The sequence below is a fragment of the Stegodyphus dumicola genome, chromosome 12 (genome assembly GCF_044657685.1).
Source record: "Stegodyphus dumicola isolate Sdum_Otavi_A_Nest chromosome 12, ASM4465768v1".
Taxonomy (NCBI): domain Eukaryota; kingdom Metazoa; phylum Arthropoda; class Arachnida; order Araneae; family Eresidae; genus Stegodyphus; species Stegodyphus dumicola.
The window spans coordinates 17,635,854-17,656,764 of NC_140779.1; the positions used below are offsets into that span (position 1 = coordinate 17,635,854).

The 20,911-nt window shown below is 31.6% G+C and overlaps 1 protein-coding gene across 3 annotated transcripts in view; it reads left to right on the plus strand.

Annotated features, from left to right (window-relative positions):
- Positions 1-996: 996 nt before the first annotated feature.
- Positions 997-20,911, plus strand: part of LOC118193511 (uncharacterized) — a 44,261-nt gene continuing 24,346 nt past the window's right edge. The window contains exons 1-3 of one of the 3 annotated variants that reach the window (XM_035364610.2): positions 997-1,237; positions 16,077-16,256; positions 18,110-18,468. In XM_035364610.2, coding sequence (XP_035220501.1) covers positions 1,184-1,237; positions 16,077-16,256; positions 18,110-18,468 — 593 coding nt within the window. In that variant the 5' untranslated portion in view covers positions 997-1,183. Of the gene's footprint in view, positions 1,238-15,085; positions 15,373-16,076; positions 16,257-18,109; positions 18,469-20,911 lie in introns of those variants that run through there. The other 2 variants (XM_035364609.2, XM_035364611.2) reach the window with 2 other exon arrangements.

Sequence of the window (20,911 nt, forward strand, 5' to 3'; positions counted from 1 at the left end):
GCCGTCCCCAAAAAACTCCATTTTACAATCTGCTTTGAAAAAATGAGTCCTTTATTCCGGCCCTACATACAGACATCACGCAAAAATATAGTCAAAAGGGATTCGGGAGCAATCAAAATGGATATTTACTTTGAAAATAAATGATACCCGAAATTTGTCGCGACTTCGATACATCCTTTACTTCGTACAAAGAAATTAAAATTATCAATTTCTTTAATAATCTTTTGTCTCGAATTTCCTTTCGAGCCGTTCAAGAACTAATTGTTTATTTATAATGCATTTGTAGGTATAGAAATAAGATCAAAATCGAAACAAAATATCAGAGAGTTTCATAATTAAAATAAATACGTCTTTTTAGTCTTTTAAAAACAGCATATTCATTTTTCATATAACTTTCATATTTATTTGTTACATATATTATTACTTTTAGCATAAACATAGTATAACGAGGCTTTTTAAGGAATAAGGGTTACGCAATGATTATCATGGAACACCCAAAGTAACAATTTTTTGAACTGAACTCTTTATTGCCACACAGCAAATCTTAATAATTGTGCAAAAACATTAAATTATGTTGCCACTCATAAATTCTTAATAATGTTATAAAAACATTAAATTATGTTGCCGCTACACATTCATTTTGAGCTATTGTTTCTTCTCATTCCGTAAAATTTTCTAATTGTGTGACTTTTACTACTATTTATGAAAACTCTTAGTATTTTGCAGCAATTCGTTTGAACAAATTAGTGCTTTTCTGAACAATGGTAATAATCTTACTTTTAAATCCTCTGAATATTTTCTGAAAAGAAAGATCAAAATAAGCCTTTTGTTAAAGTAATCAATTTCTTTGTTTTCATTTTGTACTCAACTCGTTAAGGGGAAAAAAAATGCACTTTGAAACCGGACCCAGATATCGTTTGAATAAGACTATCTGCAACTGAGTAAGAGATATGAGAAAGCTTGCCTCTTTTCCCCACGATAAGATTTCACAGAATTGTGACTCATTCTATCAACTAACAACTAACTATACACACTGGAAAACATTATTATAGTTTAGAAAATAAGTTTGTAGCTTTGTGTGCAACAGTCGGGAACACAATTTATGAAAGTTTTTGTTTAGACTACGGCAGACGACATTTGAGTATTTCATTTAGCGTTTCGTGTGTAGTAATTTTGTATCATCATGGTTATGTGGAAAAGAAAACGTCTGCAACCTGCTCATGTGCTAGTTCTAAAGGTAAGACACTTGATTATGATGTCCATTTTTCATATCTTTCTAACTGCTCTTTTTTTTTTTTTTTTTTTTTTTTTTTTTACTCTATTCCTTTTTACTTCCTTGTACGAAGTAAAAAGGAAGTATTGTAATAACGAAAAGTTTCAGGCAGCATATTTCAACAAAAATATCCATTTTGACCGCTATCGAATGCAATTAAACGATGTTTTTGCGTGATATCTGTACGTAAGGACAGAATAAAAGACTCTTCTCCTTCAAAAAAATTATAAAACTGCTTTAAAATTAATTCTGAAGAGAATTTTTCGTGGCGTCTGTACGTGCGTATGTACGTATCTCGCATAACTCAAAAACGAGTAGCCTCAGAACGTTGAAATTTTGTATATAGGACTGCTATAATATGTACATGTGCACCTCGTATTTTGGTTGCAATCGGCCTCACCAAACGTATATAAATATATTTATATATATATCCACTCTATTACACGGCTCAGTGATCTCAGTTTCTTTACTCTTATATGTTTGTAAATTGTACATTTTTTTTTCTTTAAAAATGATTGAATTATATTGTTTTTATCTTCCGGTTAAGGATTTTATGCCTTTAGTAAATCTGTGTGCAATATTTTTAGAATTATCAGCAATTTTAAAGTTGTTTAATTGCCGCTAAGCTTGTTTTTAATGGCGGCCATTGATATTTACATTTGAAACAGGAGACTAGTGGATTTTTTGCCAATCTAGAGAAACTTAGCTTCGCAACAACAAAAATAACGCATTCATTTATTATTGCCAATTAAATCATGCTTAATTCTTTCTGGAATTTTTTCGAGGAAATAAGCGTTTGATATTTACTTCGTAATTTTTAATATAGATATTTTGAGTTTTTATGTATTTTTGCCTTCTCGCGAAGTAAGAACTGAATTAATTAAATGAGAAATACTCAATCGTCTGTGAAAAACTGTTTCTTTTTTGTTTTATTTGCTTAATTTCTTTTATACATCGTTCTAGCTTTATTATAGTATTTGAATAGAACATGTGGCAACGATTACATAATTCCTTAAATGATATACATTTTGTGCATTCTGAGTTATAATATGAAAGAAATATAATACTGTTAAGCGCCAGAGTGTCGCTATGGTAAACAAAGTGAATTTTAAAGAATGCATTTATTCTATTGTGGTTTATGCGCTGTCGGCGAAGAAGGTTTAATTCAATCTAATAAGTTTAAATAAAATGCAAGAAAAAATGCGTATAATTTAATTTTCCGTACAAGGAAGTCATGATTTCAATGACATCAAGGAAGTCACGTACATCAGATTTTTTACACTAAAATACTAATTACTACATTATAAATATAAAAATGGCATGAGCAAAATAATGAGATTAAAATTATTAACTTGAGTTACTTCACATGTTCTCTCTTTGTCTGCATATGTAAAAATATTTTAATGTGTATTAAGTTATTTATACTTTTAAAATTAGCTAAAGTAAATGCCCCTCAATTATAAAGAAACAAAATATCTGTATTTATAATAGTTTTATTGCATTTGTATATTTTATTTGGTAAATACATATATAAAAATTATCGCTATGCTTTATAAATTATCATGTTACAGTATCATTGATCTTCCGGTGTTCGTTAAAATTTAGTCATAATATAAAAATATAAAGTTAACGCAAACAGGTTATAGAACAGTGAACCAGTTCAGCACAGCTGACAATAAATTTCGCTTTTTAAAGTATTGTAATCGCGAAAAATTTCGGGTATCATATTTCAACGAAAATATCCATTTTGGCTGCTCTTGAATCCATTTGACCGATGTTTTTAAGTGACATCTGTACATATGGACTCTTTTTACTTCCTTGTACGAAGTAAAGAAACTATTGTTAATCGCGAAAATTCTCAGATATCATATTTCAACGAAAATATCCATTTTGATCTTTCAGATTTTATTAGCCCAAAGGGCGTTAATCCAGAAGGGCTGTTAATTCCGTTTGGGCGTTTTGCGTTGGTTCACTATAAATGTCCGTTTCACTTTTCAAACTGTTGCCACCAAATGTCAGAGTCCTGCATTATATTTGAAGAAATTAAATAATGAAAAATCTGCATAAATGTATGTAAATTTCTCGCATTGTGATAAAACAACGGTACAGAGAGCCATCGAATTTTGAATAACGTAATCTTCCTACGAATATGGGCATGTAGAAGCCCAAATTTGGAATTTGTTTTATTATCGATTTTCTATTTTGTAAAACGTTAACGAATTTTTGATTAAGAACTCAAGGATTTCAAATCGAGCAATGGCAACGTTGTAAGCCAAAACATTTTTATCTCCAGCGCGCGAGTCTCTGTATCGGAAATTCTAAAGAGGATATGCTTATTTTAATACTATTTTGTGATATTGCTGTTGAACTGAATTTTATAGTTTAAGTGCGAAGAACGTGATGTTTAATAAATAAATGTAACACACAAAAGATTTAAAAAAGTCCCTTTGGACATAATTTAAAATCTGTAACCTTTCACATTTTTTTTTTTTTCTATTATTTACTTAAGCGAGGAAGATGAATCATTCTTCGATCTGTCACAAAATAAACTATATCTTTTGCCATCAATTATTCTTAAGTGTGTTAAAATAGTAATGTGAGATAAAACATTTATTAACGTGTGATAAAAAAAATTAATAATGTTTTAATTTTTATCTTCATGTAGATTGTTTAATGCTTCTTATCTGTGTTAGCTTCGCTTAAGATATTAAACGCCTGCAATGTTTTATAAAATCATAAATCATCTTTTTTTTTTTTAGTTCCATGATAAATAAATTTATGTCAGCCTTAAGAGTAGAATATGAAGAATTAAGTAACATGTCATTTTTTTAATTAATATTTTAGTGATAATATACATGCATCAATGTCATTACAAAGCAGTTTTTTTAAAGTTGATTTTACACTATTGGATTCTTTACGTTACAGGATCCATTATCTGTAGTAACTAAATTTCGTGATATCCGGAATATGTTGTTATAATACGTGTTGTTGTGACTTATCTCACTTGTCTGACTGTAACATCAGAACAAGCTCACGAAATTCATCATGGTAAGGAGAACAAGATTGCGAATGTTTTTACGACAGTCAGCTTTGCTAACCACTTTCCTGGCTGGGCAGCTGACGTAATACACTGTGTCCGTTATGTTTTATATCGAGCTCCGAAAAGTCGAAGTCTGAAAGGTTAGGTTAGGTTATTTAATTACTGCAGAGCTTCGAGGGCTATCTGCTTAAGGGAAGGGATGCCTTCGTGGAGGACTTTCTAAGAGAAACTGGCTTGTATACACGTTATACATGGGGAAAACCACGAAAAGACCCATGCAGCCAGCCCGTTCGCGGGATTCGAACCTCGTTCCGAACTACCGGTGTTCAGCGACTTTACCGCTCGGCCGCTGGTGGGTCAAAGTCTGAAAGAAACAAGTTTATCACTGCTCACGTGTTAGTATATACTACATTCTTTCTAATGCTAATCATCTCTAGATATGTGTCTAGTAGAATTTATGCATGCGTTTGAGAAATCATTGTTGGAATATATTTCATTATTCCGTTACATTTCTATATTTTCAGCCTTCTGTTTTTCTAAATGTTTGAAAAGATTTCTCAGTGGTGACGTTCCAGCAAGATTTCGCTGCTATCAATAACTTTGCTTATTAAATATAAGCACGTTTTTTGCGCTTACGTCACAAAAAATTCGATTCAAATGCAAAATCGCAAAATATTTAAAAGCAATATATCTTTAGAACTTCCGATAGAAAGTCTCGCGCGCTGCAGATAAAAGTGTTTTTTTTTCGTACAGTGTTGCCACTGCTCACTTTGAAATCATTGAATTTGTTAGAAAAAATTTGTTAAAATTTTAGAAAATATGAAATAGATAATAAAATTAGAAATTCAAAATTCGGGCTTCTGGATGCGAAGTGGAAGAGATTCAAGATTTTTGTTCTTAATGAGAGGATCCTAATTCAAAGAAGAGCGATATTTTATCGAGAATCTCACTATGCAGCTTTGTTAATAGGAATGCGTGTAGCCATGTTCGAGTAGAGGACTAGGTAATTCAAAATTGATGGCTCTAGGTACTATTGTTTTTTCACAAGAGAAACATGTATACATTCATGCAGATTCTTCATTATTTAATGTCTTTAAATATAACGCTGGACGATAATATTACTGGGCGTTCGCTGCAAAGAAAGGAAGCTGGTCCATACAGATGCTTGGTTTGGCGGGCAAAGCGGATGATCTGCAATATCAATCTGATTCTGCCTGTCAAGATAAAATTTCCTCGGACTTTAGTAATACATGCAGAATTTCCCCGACTTATAAATAATTTATAAATAATAGTTACATTGATATGGTTTCTTGGCTTTGATGCCGGTAAAAAATTAAGTTCTCTTCTAAATTCACATTCAGAGTATTTAATAGTAATTACGATATTCAAATAGAATGGCTAATGACATCATATTTTTAATAAGAGGGAATGAGAAGTGGCAAGTGATTCACGATTTTTGTTCTTAATGAGAGGATCCTAATTCTAAGCAGAGCGATATTTTATCGAGCACCCACTATGCAGCTTTGTTAATTGGAATGCGTCTAGCGTTCGAAATCCGGCCCTTCTGATGAGGAACTGAGACTTGGGAATTACTGTTTTATTTTTTTCCCCTAATTCTAATTCTGTATAGCATTGCATCTGGCTCTTTCAGCTTATGAATATTAAATCCCTACAATCTGTACATATCTTACTCTGTCTTGTAATTTATTCTGTGTACGTTAACTGTTTTCTTGCCAGAAATTTTCTTTCAGAGATCCTTTCTTAAGTTTACATAATAAAAATACGTGAAAATCAGTAATGATAGATTTGTGACAGTGAAATTGTTTTTAGCCGAATTTTGGATATTAGTTTGGAAACGGCATTTTGAATTGGATCACTAAAAATGGCGTATCGCTTTACAAACTGATGCCACCAAATATTATCGCCTTGTATTATATTTAAAGAAATGAAACTACTTTTATATACGCCCTCGCTTGGCAACAAATTTCTCGACAAATATTTTTGGCGAGAAACTCCACGGTGCCCTATTACTGTCTAAATTTTTTGTCTACATTTCGAACTTTAAGCCTAAAAAGTCTCCAAAAACGCGGTTTTCGCCCATGCAAAACCCACGTTTTGAACACACAATTTAAGCTAAAAATCCGAAACAAAAACAAAAAATTTAGATAACAAAAACGTAAAGTTTCTAACCAAAAATATTTGACAAGAATCCATGTATACAGCGATATGTTTTAACTGAAAAAAAAAAAGAAAAAAAACATCTACGAATTGCACAATCTAGGCAGCGAAGGAATCTACGAACTACGGACACCTCGTTTTAATAAATTAACATAACAACAATAACTTTCAAAGAATACCATGTACACAGCATTCTGTTTAAACTTTAAAAAAAATCTACGAATTGCATAATCTAGGCATTGCGCAGAAATCAACAACAAAAAAAAACAAAAAAAAAAAAAAATTACAAATAATTCAAAAAAACAGCAATAACAACAGAAATTCATAGTAAAAAATAATGAACATAACATTCTACAAAATAAAAACAATAAAATAAAATGCACTTTCCATAATGGATGCTTCTTCGGATAGCAGAACGTAGCTTTAACATGCCGCAAATTACTCTCTATGATATTTATATGACAGCCAGACTGGCTATTCACAAAATTCATACTATGGTTTACAAATAAATGTTCAAAACCTTCTTTTCCTAAATCCTTAGGATTTTACTTTGCCCACAATCTAAAATACGCGACTGAAATTTTGCCACCCCTGCTCTCATTGCAACATAGGCCATTTCAGAACTCGCACGACACGAACCAACGAGAAACCACTGCAGCAAAAGAGTTAAGTCAAAGAACGTCTATGTATATTCTTTGGTTAAGTTTCAACATCAAAAGGGTTGCCGTACAAACAACATCGTTCCCAAAACCAGCGCGCCAAAAACCAGCGCAGAACACATATCGTTACATTTGGTGATCTTAGGGCGTATATAAGAGTAGAGCCAAAGAAATTAAATAATGAAGAATCTGCATGAATGTATGTATGTATGTATGTTTCTCGCATTGTGAGAAACAACGTACTTAAAGCCATCAGATTTTCAATAACGTTGTTATTCACCCGAATAGGAGCACTTGGAAGCCTGGATTTTGAATTTCAATAAATTTTTTTATTTATTTCATATTTTGTAAAACGAATTTTTGATTAACAAACTCAACGATTTGAAAGCGAGCAATGGCAACACTGTACAAAAAACAAATTATCACCATCACGCAAAGCTCTCCATCGGAAATTTTAAAGACATGCTGTTTTTAAATATTTTGAGACTTTGCTATTGAATCCAATTTTATATAGTGCCAAGAACGTAATGTTTAATAAATAAAGCAAACACACAAAACGCAATAATAAAAATTTAAAAAAGTGTTTTTGTGAAGCCGTCTGAGCAAGAAAACAGAATATTATTAATAAGATAAACTCAAAAAAGACAGGGGGAAAAAAAAAAAAAGTTTTGAAATGTTTCAGATTTTAAATTACGTCCAAAGGGGCGTTTTTTAACATTTTGTGTGTTACCTTTCTTTATTAAATATCATGTTCCTCGCACTTAAACCATAAGATCCAGTGCAACAGCAATATCGCAAAATAGTTTTAAAACGAGCATATCTTTAGAATTTCCGATACAGAGACTCACGCGCTGGAGATAAAAATGTTTTTTCTGCACAACGTTGCCATTGCTCGCTTTGAAATCCTTGAGTTTGTTAATCAAAAATTCGTCAAAGTTTTAAAAAATAGGAAATCGATCATAAAACAAATTTCAAATTTCATATTTGGTCTTCCACATGCTCATATTCGTTGGAGGATTACGTTATTCAAAATTCGATGACTCTATGTACCGTTGTTTTATCACAATACGAGAAATATACATACATTTATGCAGATTTTTCATTATTTAATTTCTTCAAATATAATGCAGGACTCTAACATTTTGTGGCAACAGTTTGAAAAGTGAACCGACATTTATGAGTCCGACGCAAAATGCCAAAACGAAACTAATAGTCCTTCGGGATTCAAATCCCTTTGGACTAAAAAACATAGATAAATGTGTAGCAACAATTGACGATGCATCGAGAATTCCAAACATATAAAGGAAGCTATGTTGGTTTTGAACATTTTGTAATTTTGTTGTTGGATTGCATATGGCGTAAGTGTATCATTAAGAAAAAGAAATGATGTTTAATACTAAAGCTACAATGTCCAAAAAAAGAAGAAGAAGGGAAGATATGACGGAACGTAACAGCAGAGTGATAGACTGCAAGCTCTATAAGAGCATAAAAAATCTTAAGAAACCCTTTTAGGAGATTGTTAAAACCTGACACCTTTCAGATTTCCTTTTCTTTTAACTTTCTTTTGAATTCTGCTTACAAAAGACTTGAAATAGCTGAAGTGTGTGGATTTCGATGCATATTTATGCATATACAAATGAACAGTATGTAGTTTTTAAATTGCCGTTATTTAAGAAATGACTTAATATTTCTTAAACATTTAAGAAATTTTATTCTTTGACAAATTTCACGTTTTATAATCTTCCCGCCTAAATTTGAGGAAAAAAAAGGTAGAAAATTAGCAGATTTTTTAATTAATATATTAAAAATGTTAGATATAATTGATTAATGTATCTTTAATTAACTAACTATAAAAAAAAAAGAGAGAGAAAGCTGGGCGGATTTCATAGTTCTTGTATAAGTAATTAAAGCAAGAGTAATAAAATCATAGCCAAACTGCAAATATGTTTAGTAATGCCTCGTAGAATAAACTGTAATAACTGTGGTTTAGAACCGATTCTTCTCTCTGTCACAGAGAGAGACTGTCTGCCACAGAGACAGACGGTAAAGGCCAACTTGTATCTGAGCTTAAATATCATAACAAAATTGAATTCGAGACAACCGGAAACCCAAGAAACAACTGTGTCATTGACAAAGTATTTGAATATGGAATGTGCGAGTAAGGTATAACACATTTCTCTAAAATATTTGTTGTTGCTGCTAAGGCTCACTTGACTGACGTACAGTCAGCTCAAGCCCACGGAAATCTTCATCGTAAGAAGAACAAGTTTACTCCTCTCGTTGACAACAGCCTTGAACTCTTTACAGTTGATAGTGCGTTTTACCTCAGTGGCGCCCCCAAGTTTGATGGAGAGCACCCCGGGGGGCGACGGGTCCGAGGTGTCCCACCCCTCTTCCCTATACCAGCAACCTCTCGAGAGGACTTTCGGTTCGGCTCCCTTCATATTTAGAGTGACCTCATGCCGCACGGACACTATACATTTACAAACATCCATGCCTTCTCCGGAACTCGAGCCCGGGCCTTTCGGCACGGCAGTCAACGACGCTAACCACTATACCGTTTGGGCGGCTCCAAAAGACTTTCTCTCTCTGTGACCGTATAAGCTTGCTCAACCGCATGTTGCCTAATTTAATAATTAATAACACAATATCATTACGCAGAGATCTTTTTTTTAATTGGAACTTACGGAATTTTGTCGATAAAGAAACATAGCTACTAAATACTATATTTACAACCATTAAAAATTCTAATTACTGCAAGGAGTACAGGATTGAGCCTGCTGTTGACAAGGGCCTTGAGCATCATACAGATGACAGTATGACTTTGCTCAGTTCTACCCCCCCCCCAATTGTGATGGAGACGAGTCCTCAGGGAGATGGGTCTAAGGGTGTCCTACCCATCTTCCTTCCTCTAGAGGTCCACCGACTTCTAGAGGAACGACAGTTATTTGTTAACTCTTTTATTATAGTATTGATATCTGCCCAGTTTTTTTAATACAGAAAAACCCAATTCGAAATAACTTCTTCTCCTTATATTAATGTAGACTTGTATAGCCCACTTCTGATAATTTGTAGAGTCCATGTGGGAGGCATAAAACGTCTTCGTCGGAACAATTATTCCTGAAATGAGATAGCGGCGGTGTCATCCTTACAGTCAAGTGCAGTTGGTTTGGTATGGGTTTACATGTGTAACTTTTTTTTTTCCCCCGCTGCGTATTACTTAAGTATAGTAGACAGATATGAAACTTCGAAAAATCTTCCATGACAAGCTTTCAGCTCTAAGATATATAGCTGTCGCGTGTTATAACGCAATACATGAATGCCTGTCTATGTTAATGGCTTTAAGATATGACCTAAGGCGATAAAATCTTTTTCTTGTCTTCAAAACGTCATCTGATATAAATTAAGAATGAATATTTTAGTTTAATATTCAAATAAGTTTTCTGACGAAATACTTTTAACCTAACAACTTTACATTGGGCTTTTACTAAAAAATCATTGCTTCTACAATTTTAACCCAAAGGGCCTTCGCCCAGAAGGGCTATTAATTTCGTTTCGGCATTTTGCGTTGAAAGATTTATAAGGCTGTATTAATTTTCAAATTCGTGCGAACAAATATTATCGACCTGTGTACTTAAAAAAAATTAAATAATGAAGAATCTGCATAAATGTATGTTTCTTGCATTATGATAAAACAACGGGATCTAGAACTATCAAACTTTAAATAGGCCCACCAGCGGCCGAGCGGTAAAGTCGCTGAAAACTGGTAGTTCGGCCTGAGGCTCGAATCCCGCGAACGGGCTGGCTGCATGGGCGTTTTCGTGGTTTTACCCGTGTGTAACGTGTATACGAGCCAGTTTCCCTTAGAAAGTCCTCAACGAAGGCATCCCTCCCGTTAGGCAGATAGCCCTAGTGTGCTTTGCCATAATTAAATACGCCAACACCAAACTTTGAATAATGTAATCCTCCACCAGAATATGGGCATCTGGAAGCCCATACTTGGAGTTTGCAATTGTTTTTTATTATAAATTTCATATTTTGTAAAACTTTTACAAATTCTTGATTAGCAAACTCAACGATTTCAAAGCGATCAATGGCAAAACTGTATGGGGGAAAAAAAAAAAAAAATCTTTCTAGCGTGCGGGATTGTGTGTCGAAAATTCTAAAGATATGCTCTTTTTAAATTATTTTGTGATATTTCTGTTGAATTGAGTTTCATAGTTTAAGTGCGAAGAACATGGTATTTAATAAATAGAGGTAACACACAAAACGTTGAAATAAAATCCCCTTTTGAGCATAATATAAAATTTTAAAACTTTCAAATTTTTAAAAAAAAATTTGAAATATCTAAAATACATACAAGCCCTATATAAAATTTATTTCCTTTTTAAATTGAACATAGCAAGCTTCTTTTATTTCATATTTTTCTCATCCGGCAAAAAATGCGAAAGAAAATATTTGCCGAAGCCATACTTTAATTAGTTTTTTAACACAGTAATTGTTTTCGTTAACAGTATGCGTAGACCTCAAGAACAGCAAATTAAATATTATTTTTATCACAGTGTTCATAGGCCTAAAAACGACAATAATTAGCTAATAATATTTTTATAGACTCTAAAAAGGTGTTTTAAAAGTATGAACATTCTCTCTTTAATTAAAAAAAAAAAAAAAAAAAATGTTTATTCCCTGCTGCCTATAGTGGACATTTTAATTTACTGCAAGCATAAATACTTTTTTTAAATTACAGAATATTTTTGGTACAAAATTCCAAAACATTATTTAGGCATAAATGCTATAACATTTATTCGTAGTTTAAAACTGTAAAACTGGACTAAAAACTGATTTCAGTACTTGACCCAAACAGAGCTTTAATAAAACCGTGTAAAAAAGATTTCAAATTCTAAAAAACTATTTGCTTTTAAATTTCTTTGCTTTGAATTTCTTTTTGAAACAGTCATCTATGAGGTTATGAGACAGACAAGTTAAATTTATATTTCGCACAGTGGCAACACTTGCCAAGTTGCCTCGGCAATTAAGGCATCTATTTATCTATATTTTTCAACTCGCTCCCCAAACACTGCGGAGAACGTTTAACGTTATATACATATATATGATGAGTCCTGTATCACATAGTTTTATGAGATATTTCGTTACATTTCCTCTGAAAATGTGTAAATATCTCAAAAGGCGAGATATGAATTTACTTCATTCTTTCATTATGCAAAGAACTGCGTATAGAAAAGGGGTCACATTTGGGTTCTTATTTTCCCGAGACTCTGTTATGCTTGTGGTATATTTTACAAGAATACTTGCTAATTCCTCTCGCTTTCAGTTCTTAACATTTGCACTGTGTTTTGAAAGGATGTATTACATATTTTCTCCCTGTTTCAGAAGTGGCAGTATCTAATTATTTGAAATGGTAGCCCTCTATTCATTTTCTTTCACGGTGTGTTCTTTGGAAGTTAGAAATGTTTCATCTAAAAGTCATTATACTGCGTTATAATATTATTGTATGATGTTGTATTATCCACCTGACCTAAAAAAATTAGCCAATTGTCAGAGTATTGCCATTCGGTAAAGTAAAAGATTTTCAGTTTTTGTGTCTCTGAGATGTAATCAACTTAACACTGTTTAGTCAACTAAGATCTTAAAACAATAAACGCACATATAAATAATTTAAATATTTGTTTTGTTTTTCATACAATTGTCTAATTTTAAACCGAGCTGCCGTATATTCCGGCGTAAAACGCGTACTTTTAACACAAAAAATGAAGACTGAAATTTATGGATGCTTGTTACATGCCGGATATAAAAATGATAGATTAAAAATAAGAAAACAAACCAGATTTTTACATGAAACTAAATGCTGTTTATTTAAAAGAATTGATATACTTTATGAACTTAAACCTTTTCATTATCGGATAACATGAAAAATCCGTCTTCTGTTATATCTGCAGGCACATCATCGAATTTTATTTCATCATCACCATCATTGTTACTCCGATCAATAAATAAATCATCATCATCCGTTCAGTCTTTCACAAACACCAAACATTCTTGTTGTAGCCTTGTTGCAATTGCCATTTTCTTTTGAAAATTGAATTATTTTGTACTTGAAACTAGCACTGTGTTTTTTCATTTGGCAGGTTTTAGCTCAATTTATTTAATTATCGCAAAGCACTTGAGGGCTATTTCCCTAAAGGGAGGGATGCCTTAGGTAGGACTTTCTAAGAGAAACCGGTTGGTATACATGTTACACATGGGGAAAACCCCAAGTAAATGCCAATGCAGCAAACTGTCTCGTCGGGAATCGAACCTCAGACTGAACTACCAGTGTTCAGCAACTTTACCCCTCGGCCGCTGGTGGGCGTTTCGCTTGGCAGGGGCCATATTTATTACTAAAAGGAATACTAGATCAAATGTATTTGAAATAAAGCAAATGCAGTTTCTTAAACTCTTCGAAGCTCATTTCAAAATCACGACTTCAAATGGCTAAAAGAGAAAATATCTGACTCTAATTCTGCGAATTCATTCGGGTCGGAAGGGCATTCTTACCCAAAACTCTGTCCCCTTTTCCTTAAAAATCGTAGAATAATATTCTTGAGCACTTTTGCATTGAATACAACCCACCTTCTTTGTAGAATTATATACTTCCTCAAGTCTTTTTTTCTCTCCACACGTATTGTTCCACTTATCGCTTGTCAGTTCAGTATACGTTCGAACCCTTGCGAAAAATCTTTCAGTGAATGACTTCAAAAGATAAGAGCATGGCACATGTATCTTTCAAGTTTCTTCTTAGAGAAGGTTATGCGCAAATATATACCTAAAAATTAATTAGTCTGAAATTATAGGCGCCCGATATACACCAGGTAATCAGTAATATTTGGTAATTGTGCTTAAACATTTGATAATTCTTATGAAAATTTCCAGCCTTATTAACCAAAGATATTCTAACGTCATATATTACGATGCAAAATCATTTGATTTTCTTATTAGGTAAAATACACTACACACTAAAATTTGAGTTTCAATCTGAAAATATTTGATTTAAAAAATTCAAAAGATCCCTTCCCTCTATTTTTACTCTAAAGCACCAGTTTTGTTTTCTAAATTAATATTAGGTTTAATTCTTTAGTTACTAGTTCAACTTGTTTGAACATTTTTTTTCCCAGCTACACCAAGAAATTCAAACCGAAAGTTTTACAGGCGCGTAATTTTTCAAAATTATGAAACAGCTGGTGCCCCGTACAAATTAAAGATATCAATAATTAAAAGCTAATTATTACTTTAGTTATCGCTTTTAAGAACAAATGGCGCCCTTCATAAATCTACGCGTTAATTGCTTTGTCTGGTTCCCCTATGCTTAGAATCGGCCCTTTTATTATACTATTTTATTCAGTATCTCCTATTTCAGACAGCTTGATGATTTCATGTTTTATGTTCGAATATGAACAGGGCGGTATTTCTCGCTCACTGTATGAGATCTAGAAAAGTCCCCCAGTATGACCCTGCAATTACATACACAACATAGCTCATTCATCTTTTCAGATTTCCCCCTAGACTCTCATTTTTCCTTTTCCTAGCTCCTAAGAACTATTTGAAAGGAATAAAAGACTACCTGCAAGCTATTATTCGGAAGAATTTACTACGGAAGCCTTCTTAAAAAGGTATATTCCATCTATAACGAAATTTTCCCTTTTCAAAACTGTAAATTGTACTCTACCCAATATATCAGGTAGCTCAAATCTCTTTAAAATAACAGACATGAACTATTTTAAAGGGAATTATTGAATAAGCTCAAAATATATACAACGAAAATAAATTTCGAACGTAAACGCATGAAGGTTCCCGCGAGCATCATTTAGCTTTCACGATATGGCAACATTTCATTATCGGAGGAAATTGAAAGTACGCGATTTTCCGCCTTTGAGAAGGAAAACGCAAACAGCTGCGTGATCCCGTTAACTGCGAGCGTTCTGCTCAGAAAGAAAGCGGCTTCCATTTGAGGAGGAAGCACATCGAGTAAGCGCGAGTAGTTTAGTAAGCTTCCTGGTATGGGGTTTCCCTGCACATCTGCCACCCTAAGACCATGTGGATGCTGAGTTCCGTTTTTTTCTCGTGTTGTGCTATTGTATTCTCCAACAACGGGTAACCAACAGTGTGATGTGCCGGCAGTTACCAATGGGAGCGGAAACCTGAGAGAGGGATTTTACAAAAAGATGGTGGGTATCGGCTGCGTGCTGAAATTTTGTTTCAAATTTTCTGTTGCTGTGAATTTGCTTCTTAATCCAGTTCATTAATCTTTTCAGCTATTTTTTTTTTTTTTTTCCCATTTCTGTAATAAATAATGAAAATTACTGAACGATATTTCAAGTAATTATTGGTATATCATTCATTTATGAATAAACGAACGTTGATTGCCCATGCAAAGTGGCATAATGGTATATTTGTTGAGAACATATTAAATATTTTAATTCCATGCGAGTTCTATAACGAATGAAAGTGAGAGAAAATTTCTGTGAAGTGTCTTTAAAATAAATTATTCTTATCCTGAACATTAAATATAAGTTTATTTTCTAAACCTGCCATCTGTGCTAAAGTGATTTCAAATACAACTATAAAATTCTTCTGAACTTGAAGATAATATATTAATTTCGAGGTTTCATATTTGTATTTTGAAGTGTCAAAGTAAGTAATTATTCTGGAATCTTAACATTTTTTTCATAAGAATTAATATATTAACTATTTTCAGAATTTCATCAAAATTAATATGAAAGAAAAAATTCTGATTCTAATGATGAATGATAAAATTAAAAAAATTACTGTGTTTTTTAAGAGTAAAATATTGAATAATTTATTATTGTTATATTTTTAACTGAATGATAACTATGTATTAAATAAAAATTTGAATTTTATGGAATTGTAGAATGAGGATGAATGGGATGAAATATTGCAACGCTTTAGAGAAGAAGGCTTGGATACTGACCTACCAGACAATCGTAAATTATTATATGTTTGGAGGTGGCTGGTTGATGCGGAAACAAACTGCATATCCCTCAGACATCAATTGGATAAACTTAGCAGGAGGCAGTCTGATGAACTTGAAGTAATTATACATTTTATACATATTTTTCTGTTTCAAATACAAATTTATAAGTTCTAAAGAGATATTTAGATCTACATATTTAGTACTAAAATCAAATTATTGTTTTTATTGTTCTTTCTACTTGATAGTGTTTACATGAGATACTTCTTGCTATCTGACTAGTACTTAAGTAGGAATTAGAATAAATTTGATTTATTTTAAACTATTTGTTATTATTTTGAACATCACATTATGTTTTGCAATTTTTGATACTACCAAATGTAATTTGGTTAAGTCTGTGATGTAGAATTTGTCACTTGAAATCTCCATAGTAAAAGACATAGCATCCTCAAACCTTTCCAATCTATTGAAAATATTTTATTCTTATGTATTTATCATTTAAAAATTATTGAAATACACAATTTAATATAACACACTAAATTTGAATAATATAAATATAAACACACTAAATTTGACTAATAAAAAGGCCAAATGCATTTCAAGGAAATTAAGGAGTTTGCTTTTGCTAATGTGAAACAAATGAATCACCAAATGAAAGCTGCATTTTTATCATAAAATGTATTTTCTTTTCTATTTTTAAAGTTTAAGCTGTATTAAGTAGACTTTTCAAAACATATTTTCTGTGTCTTAAAATTTGAACTGAGATATGTGGGTTATGTTTATTGTTGTGAATAATGATTTTTTATGACATATTAAAAAATGCTATGAAAGCATCTGATAATCAGCTTTTGTATTTTGAAAACAAAAGATATTCTTCATACAAATTTTGAATATTTTGAATTTTTCTTTAATGATGAAAAATGACAAGATAACATTCTTTTTCTCTTAAAATGAATGTTTAATACAAAAAGCAATATTGCTTTGGTTCTAAAATCTGCTTAATCTTTTTAAAAAATGAAGTGCCTATGTATATTGGAAATGTTGTAGGAAATAGAGAATAAAAATAAATAAATATCATAGCTGGTAATAAGTGATCAAGTAAAATACAAAGTAATGAATAAAAATATTAGAAAATTAGGTACTCTTCTGTTATTGCTCAGGATTCAGGAATATATAAATGTGTCTGTGTGCATATATATGTGTGTGTATACATGCACACACACACATGCATATGTGTATATATACACATGCAATACATGAACACATCCATCCATATATACATGCATACATATATACATTTCTGAACCTGGCCTCCGATAATAGAAGAGTACCAAAAATTAAGTTAAATTAGTCATAAATATATAAATAATAAGATAATGTAAATATACTGCAAAAATTGCATTAAAAATAATAACCCAAATGAGAGGTGAATTAATGATAGCAAGAAGTTATACCAACAATAAAAGCAAACATTTTTTTTTTTTTTCTTTTAATAGTAATTCCTTCTGATTGCACCTTTGTTTTATCTTCTAAACCATTTTAACTTCTTTGTGATCATAAATGATCATGTTTGGAATTGGTTACATGTTCAGAGAAAGTTATTTGTTAAAAGCATAGGCTTGCATGAAGGTTGAAAATATCATTTCTGTCACTCTCTATCAAGATGACTGTAAAATAATCAAACTAGAGAAAGGGAAAATATGGTGAGGAGGAAGAGGAGTATGAAGATGATACGCAGAGCAAGAAAGTTATGTAGAAGGAGGCTGATTAAGACTGAATACAAAGATTGTAATTAAAAATGATTATTAAATAGTTTAAACTTCCAGAATTTTTTTTTTTATTATTATTTGCTTAAGAAAAATCTAAAGTGGTATATATTTGTAGATTAAATTTATATAGTGTAATACAAAAGCATTTTAGTATCCAGAAAAGTCACTTAAAGTAATGTATCTTTTTTTTATTTTTGATAACAGGAAATCCGGAGCTGCATGGAACAGATGTGTAATTCTTGGGAGGTTAAGGTATCCAAACTGGAAGAAGAAAATAAAAGATTTCAAGAACAGCTGAATTTTAGTAGCCAAAACTCTGGACGAATTGTTAGTCAAGAAATTCGTCAAATGGTCCTCGAGGAAGGACTCTCTGACATAGCTGATCTTGGTGTTATTGAGCAGTTTGCATATCTGCTCGATGAAAGGACTCGATTACGAGCAAAATTAGAGCAGGAAGTTGTTGCTCGTAGGAAATGTGAACAACTTGCTCGTATTTCATCTAATCTTCCAGATTGTTTGAAACTGAGTTCACCTTATATTCAAAGGATATTGGATCGCCAAAAGTAAGAAGTGGTGGAATCTGAATCTATTTTTTTAATGCTATCCTTTTTAGTTGATTTGTTCGGATGTGTTATACAAAATTTGGTACTTATTGGTTATCACAACTACCCTAGAAGTAACCAAATTTTCAGAATGTCCCAAACTCTGACAACCATGCACATACTTATAACAATTCTTCAGTCAGACAAAGTCACTATTTTTATACCTGTTCTTTTTGTCCTATTTCAAGTTCCAGTGGTTTTTATAAATTAACCATGATATTTTTGCCTTAAATTTAGTTTCAAAATATGTGCTTGGGGAATTTGCCAGCAATGGAAAAAAACTTTGGTAAAGTTTCTGCAGAAGTGCAGAATTTTATCACAAAATCTCTACAGGAAGCAACAAAGAGATATGTTTAGTAGATAACCATTGTTGCCGAGGTTTGTGTGATGAATCTCTGCAATTCTCCGTTTTTTTTTAAGCAAAAACGTATCACTGTTTTTGGGAAAAGAAGAATGTTTAGAATGTTTAAAATTGCTGCTTTCAGAAAATGTAACCTTGTTGACCTTGCTTAAATGCTCCATTCGGAAATTTTAGAAATGAGCTTCAGTTATTAATATTGTAGTGATATTTATGTTTTTAAGAATTACTTTTGTTCGTTTATCCCTATTGGGAAAAGGAAATAAAACGAATGCTTGTATTACATTTTAAATGCATATTAAATGTGAATCTTGAAAAATCATGCAATTAATGAAGCTGATAGTATAACTTACATTTGTCATCGTTGCTGGTATTTAAAGTGCTATAATTAAAGTTTTTAGTTGCAGTTATGTGTATAGTCTTAACCTATGTTTTGGGTAATGCTCGTAAATCTTACAAGGGTTTTATTTTAAATCACTAAAGTTGTTGAGAAGGGCATGTGTAAGGGGTATTTTCTTAATTATAATTCTGAAATAATGCTCCCAGTTTTTTTCCTTCACTCATTTTCTTCCATTATATAAATAACCTTAAATGTCTGGTCACATTTTGATATGTGTGTTTGTGTATTTGAATATGTGACTAACTTTTGATTTGGCCTTTTTAGAGGGTTTGAATATTGATAGCTAGTACGCTGCATTCAATCCTTTTTTTTTTTTTTTTTTTTTTTTTTTGCAGCAACAGCAAAATTAACATAACTTTTTTTTTCTGATAATGTACAGTGTAGAGAAAACCATTATACCATTATACCATTACACATACAGATTTCTGATAGTATGCACCTAATTGTGGTGAACATCACTTTCCGTAATGTACCTGTAGTATTCTCATTAACCATTGATTTGTTCTTGGTTGTGTTCTCCCTTTTTGGAGAACTGCTTGCAAAGATAATTTGGATATTTTGAAACAACGATTGTTATTATTCCGTGTTGTTTTACAAAATTTTGCCCAAGCAAAATATACTGGCAGCCAATTATGCTAGCAAATATCTAAAATTTCCAGTCCAGTGTACAGAAGTTAGTTTCTATTGCATTAAGATATCTTTTTAATTTATTTTAAAAATCATTTTATGCCTTTTATATTTTTCTTAGTATCTTTTTAATTTATTTTAAAAATCATTTTATGCCTTTTATATTTTTCTTAGTTGTAAAATTATAAGGTCCTGTAGTTACTTTTAATATTACAAACAAATTAAAAAGGCAGAAACTTCTACTAGGTGGGTATGTTTTATTGAATATATGTATTTCAACCTCTGAATGATTTTATTCTTTGTCACAATATTTAAATAAACTCAATTCAGGATAATTCTTTAAATTATTTCTAATTTGGTAAGATATTTTTAATCTGCCATTTTTGATGGGAAATTTTATGATCAAGTTTAAAAAAAGTTTCATTATAGTGGCTTGTATTATATCCAATCATGCTGCCAGTGCATTGAAAATTTATATTTTGTATTTAAGACAGCAAATATAAGATCTTTGGATTCTATTCCATAATGTCTTGATTTAAATTGAGAGGAAGAATGGGCAGATAATCTTTGTATACTTTGCTAAATTAAGTAAATAAATGTTGAGGGATTAATCAATAACCTTAGTGAATGCCCTTAGTAGTATTTTATGGTAAATTTCTTTTTATAATTTAATTAAAATGATGTGTGTGAATGAATCTTTAAAATGTCAAAATTAGCTTATTGTAGTTAGAAGAGGCATAGGAAAATTTTTTGGCAATACGTACACATATGCACTTATTTATTTATATTACAGTCTAAAATTTCTTTCATGCTACATATTCCAAAAATTTGATAAAAAATTAAAGTATTCTATATTATTCGTTAGTAACACAAATTACGGATTGGTAGAAAATGCACTGTGATTAAATCTTCATAACCTTTTAGTTTCTCATTTGAGTGAATTTCTTTCGAAATTGTTATTTTCAAGTTGTTCTTTGGAATTTAAATAACATACCATTGTTATTATTAAAGAAAATAAA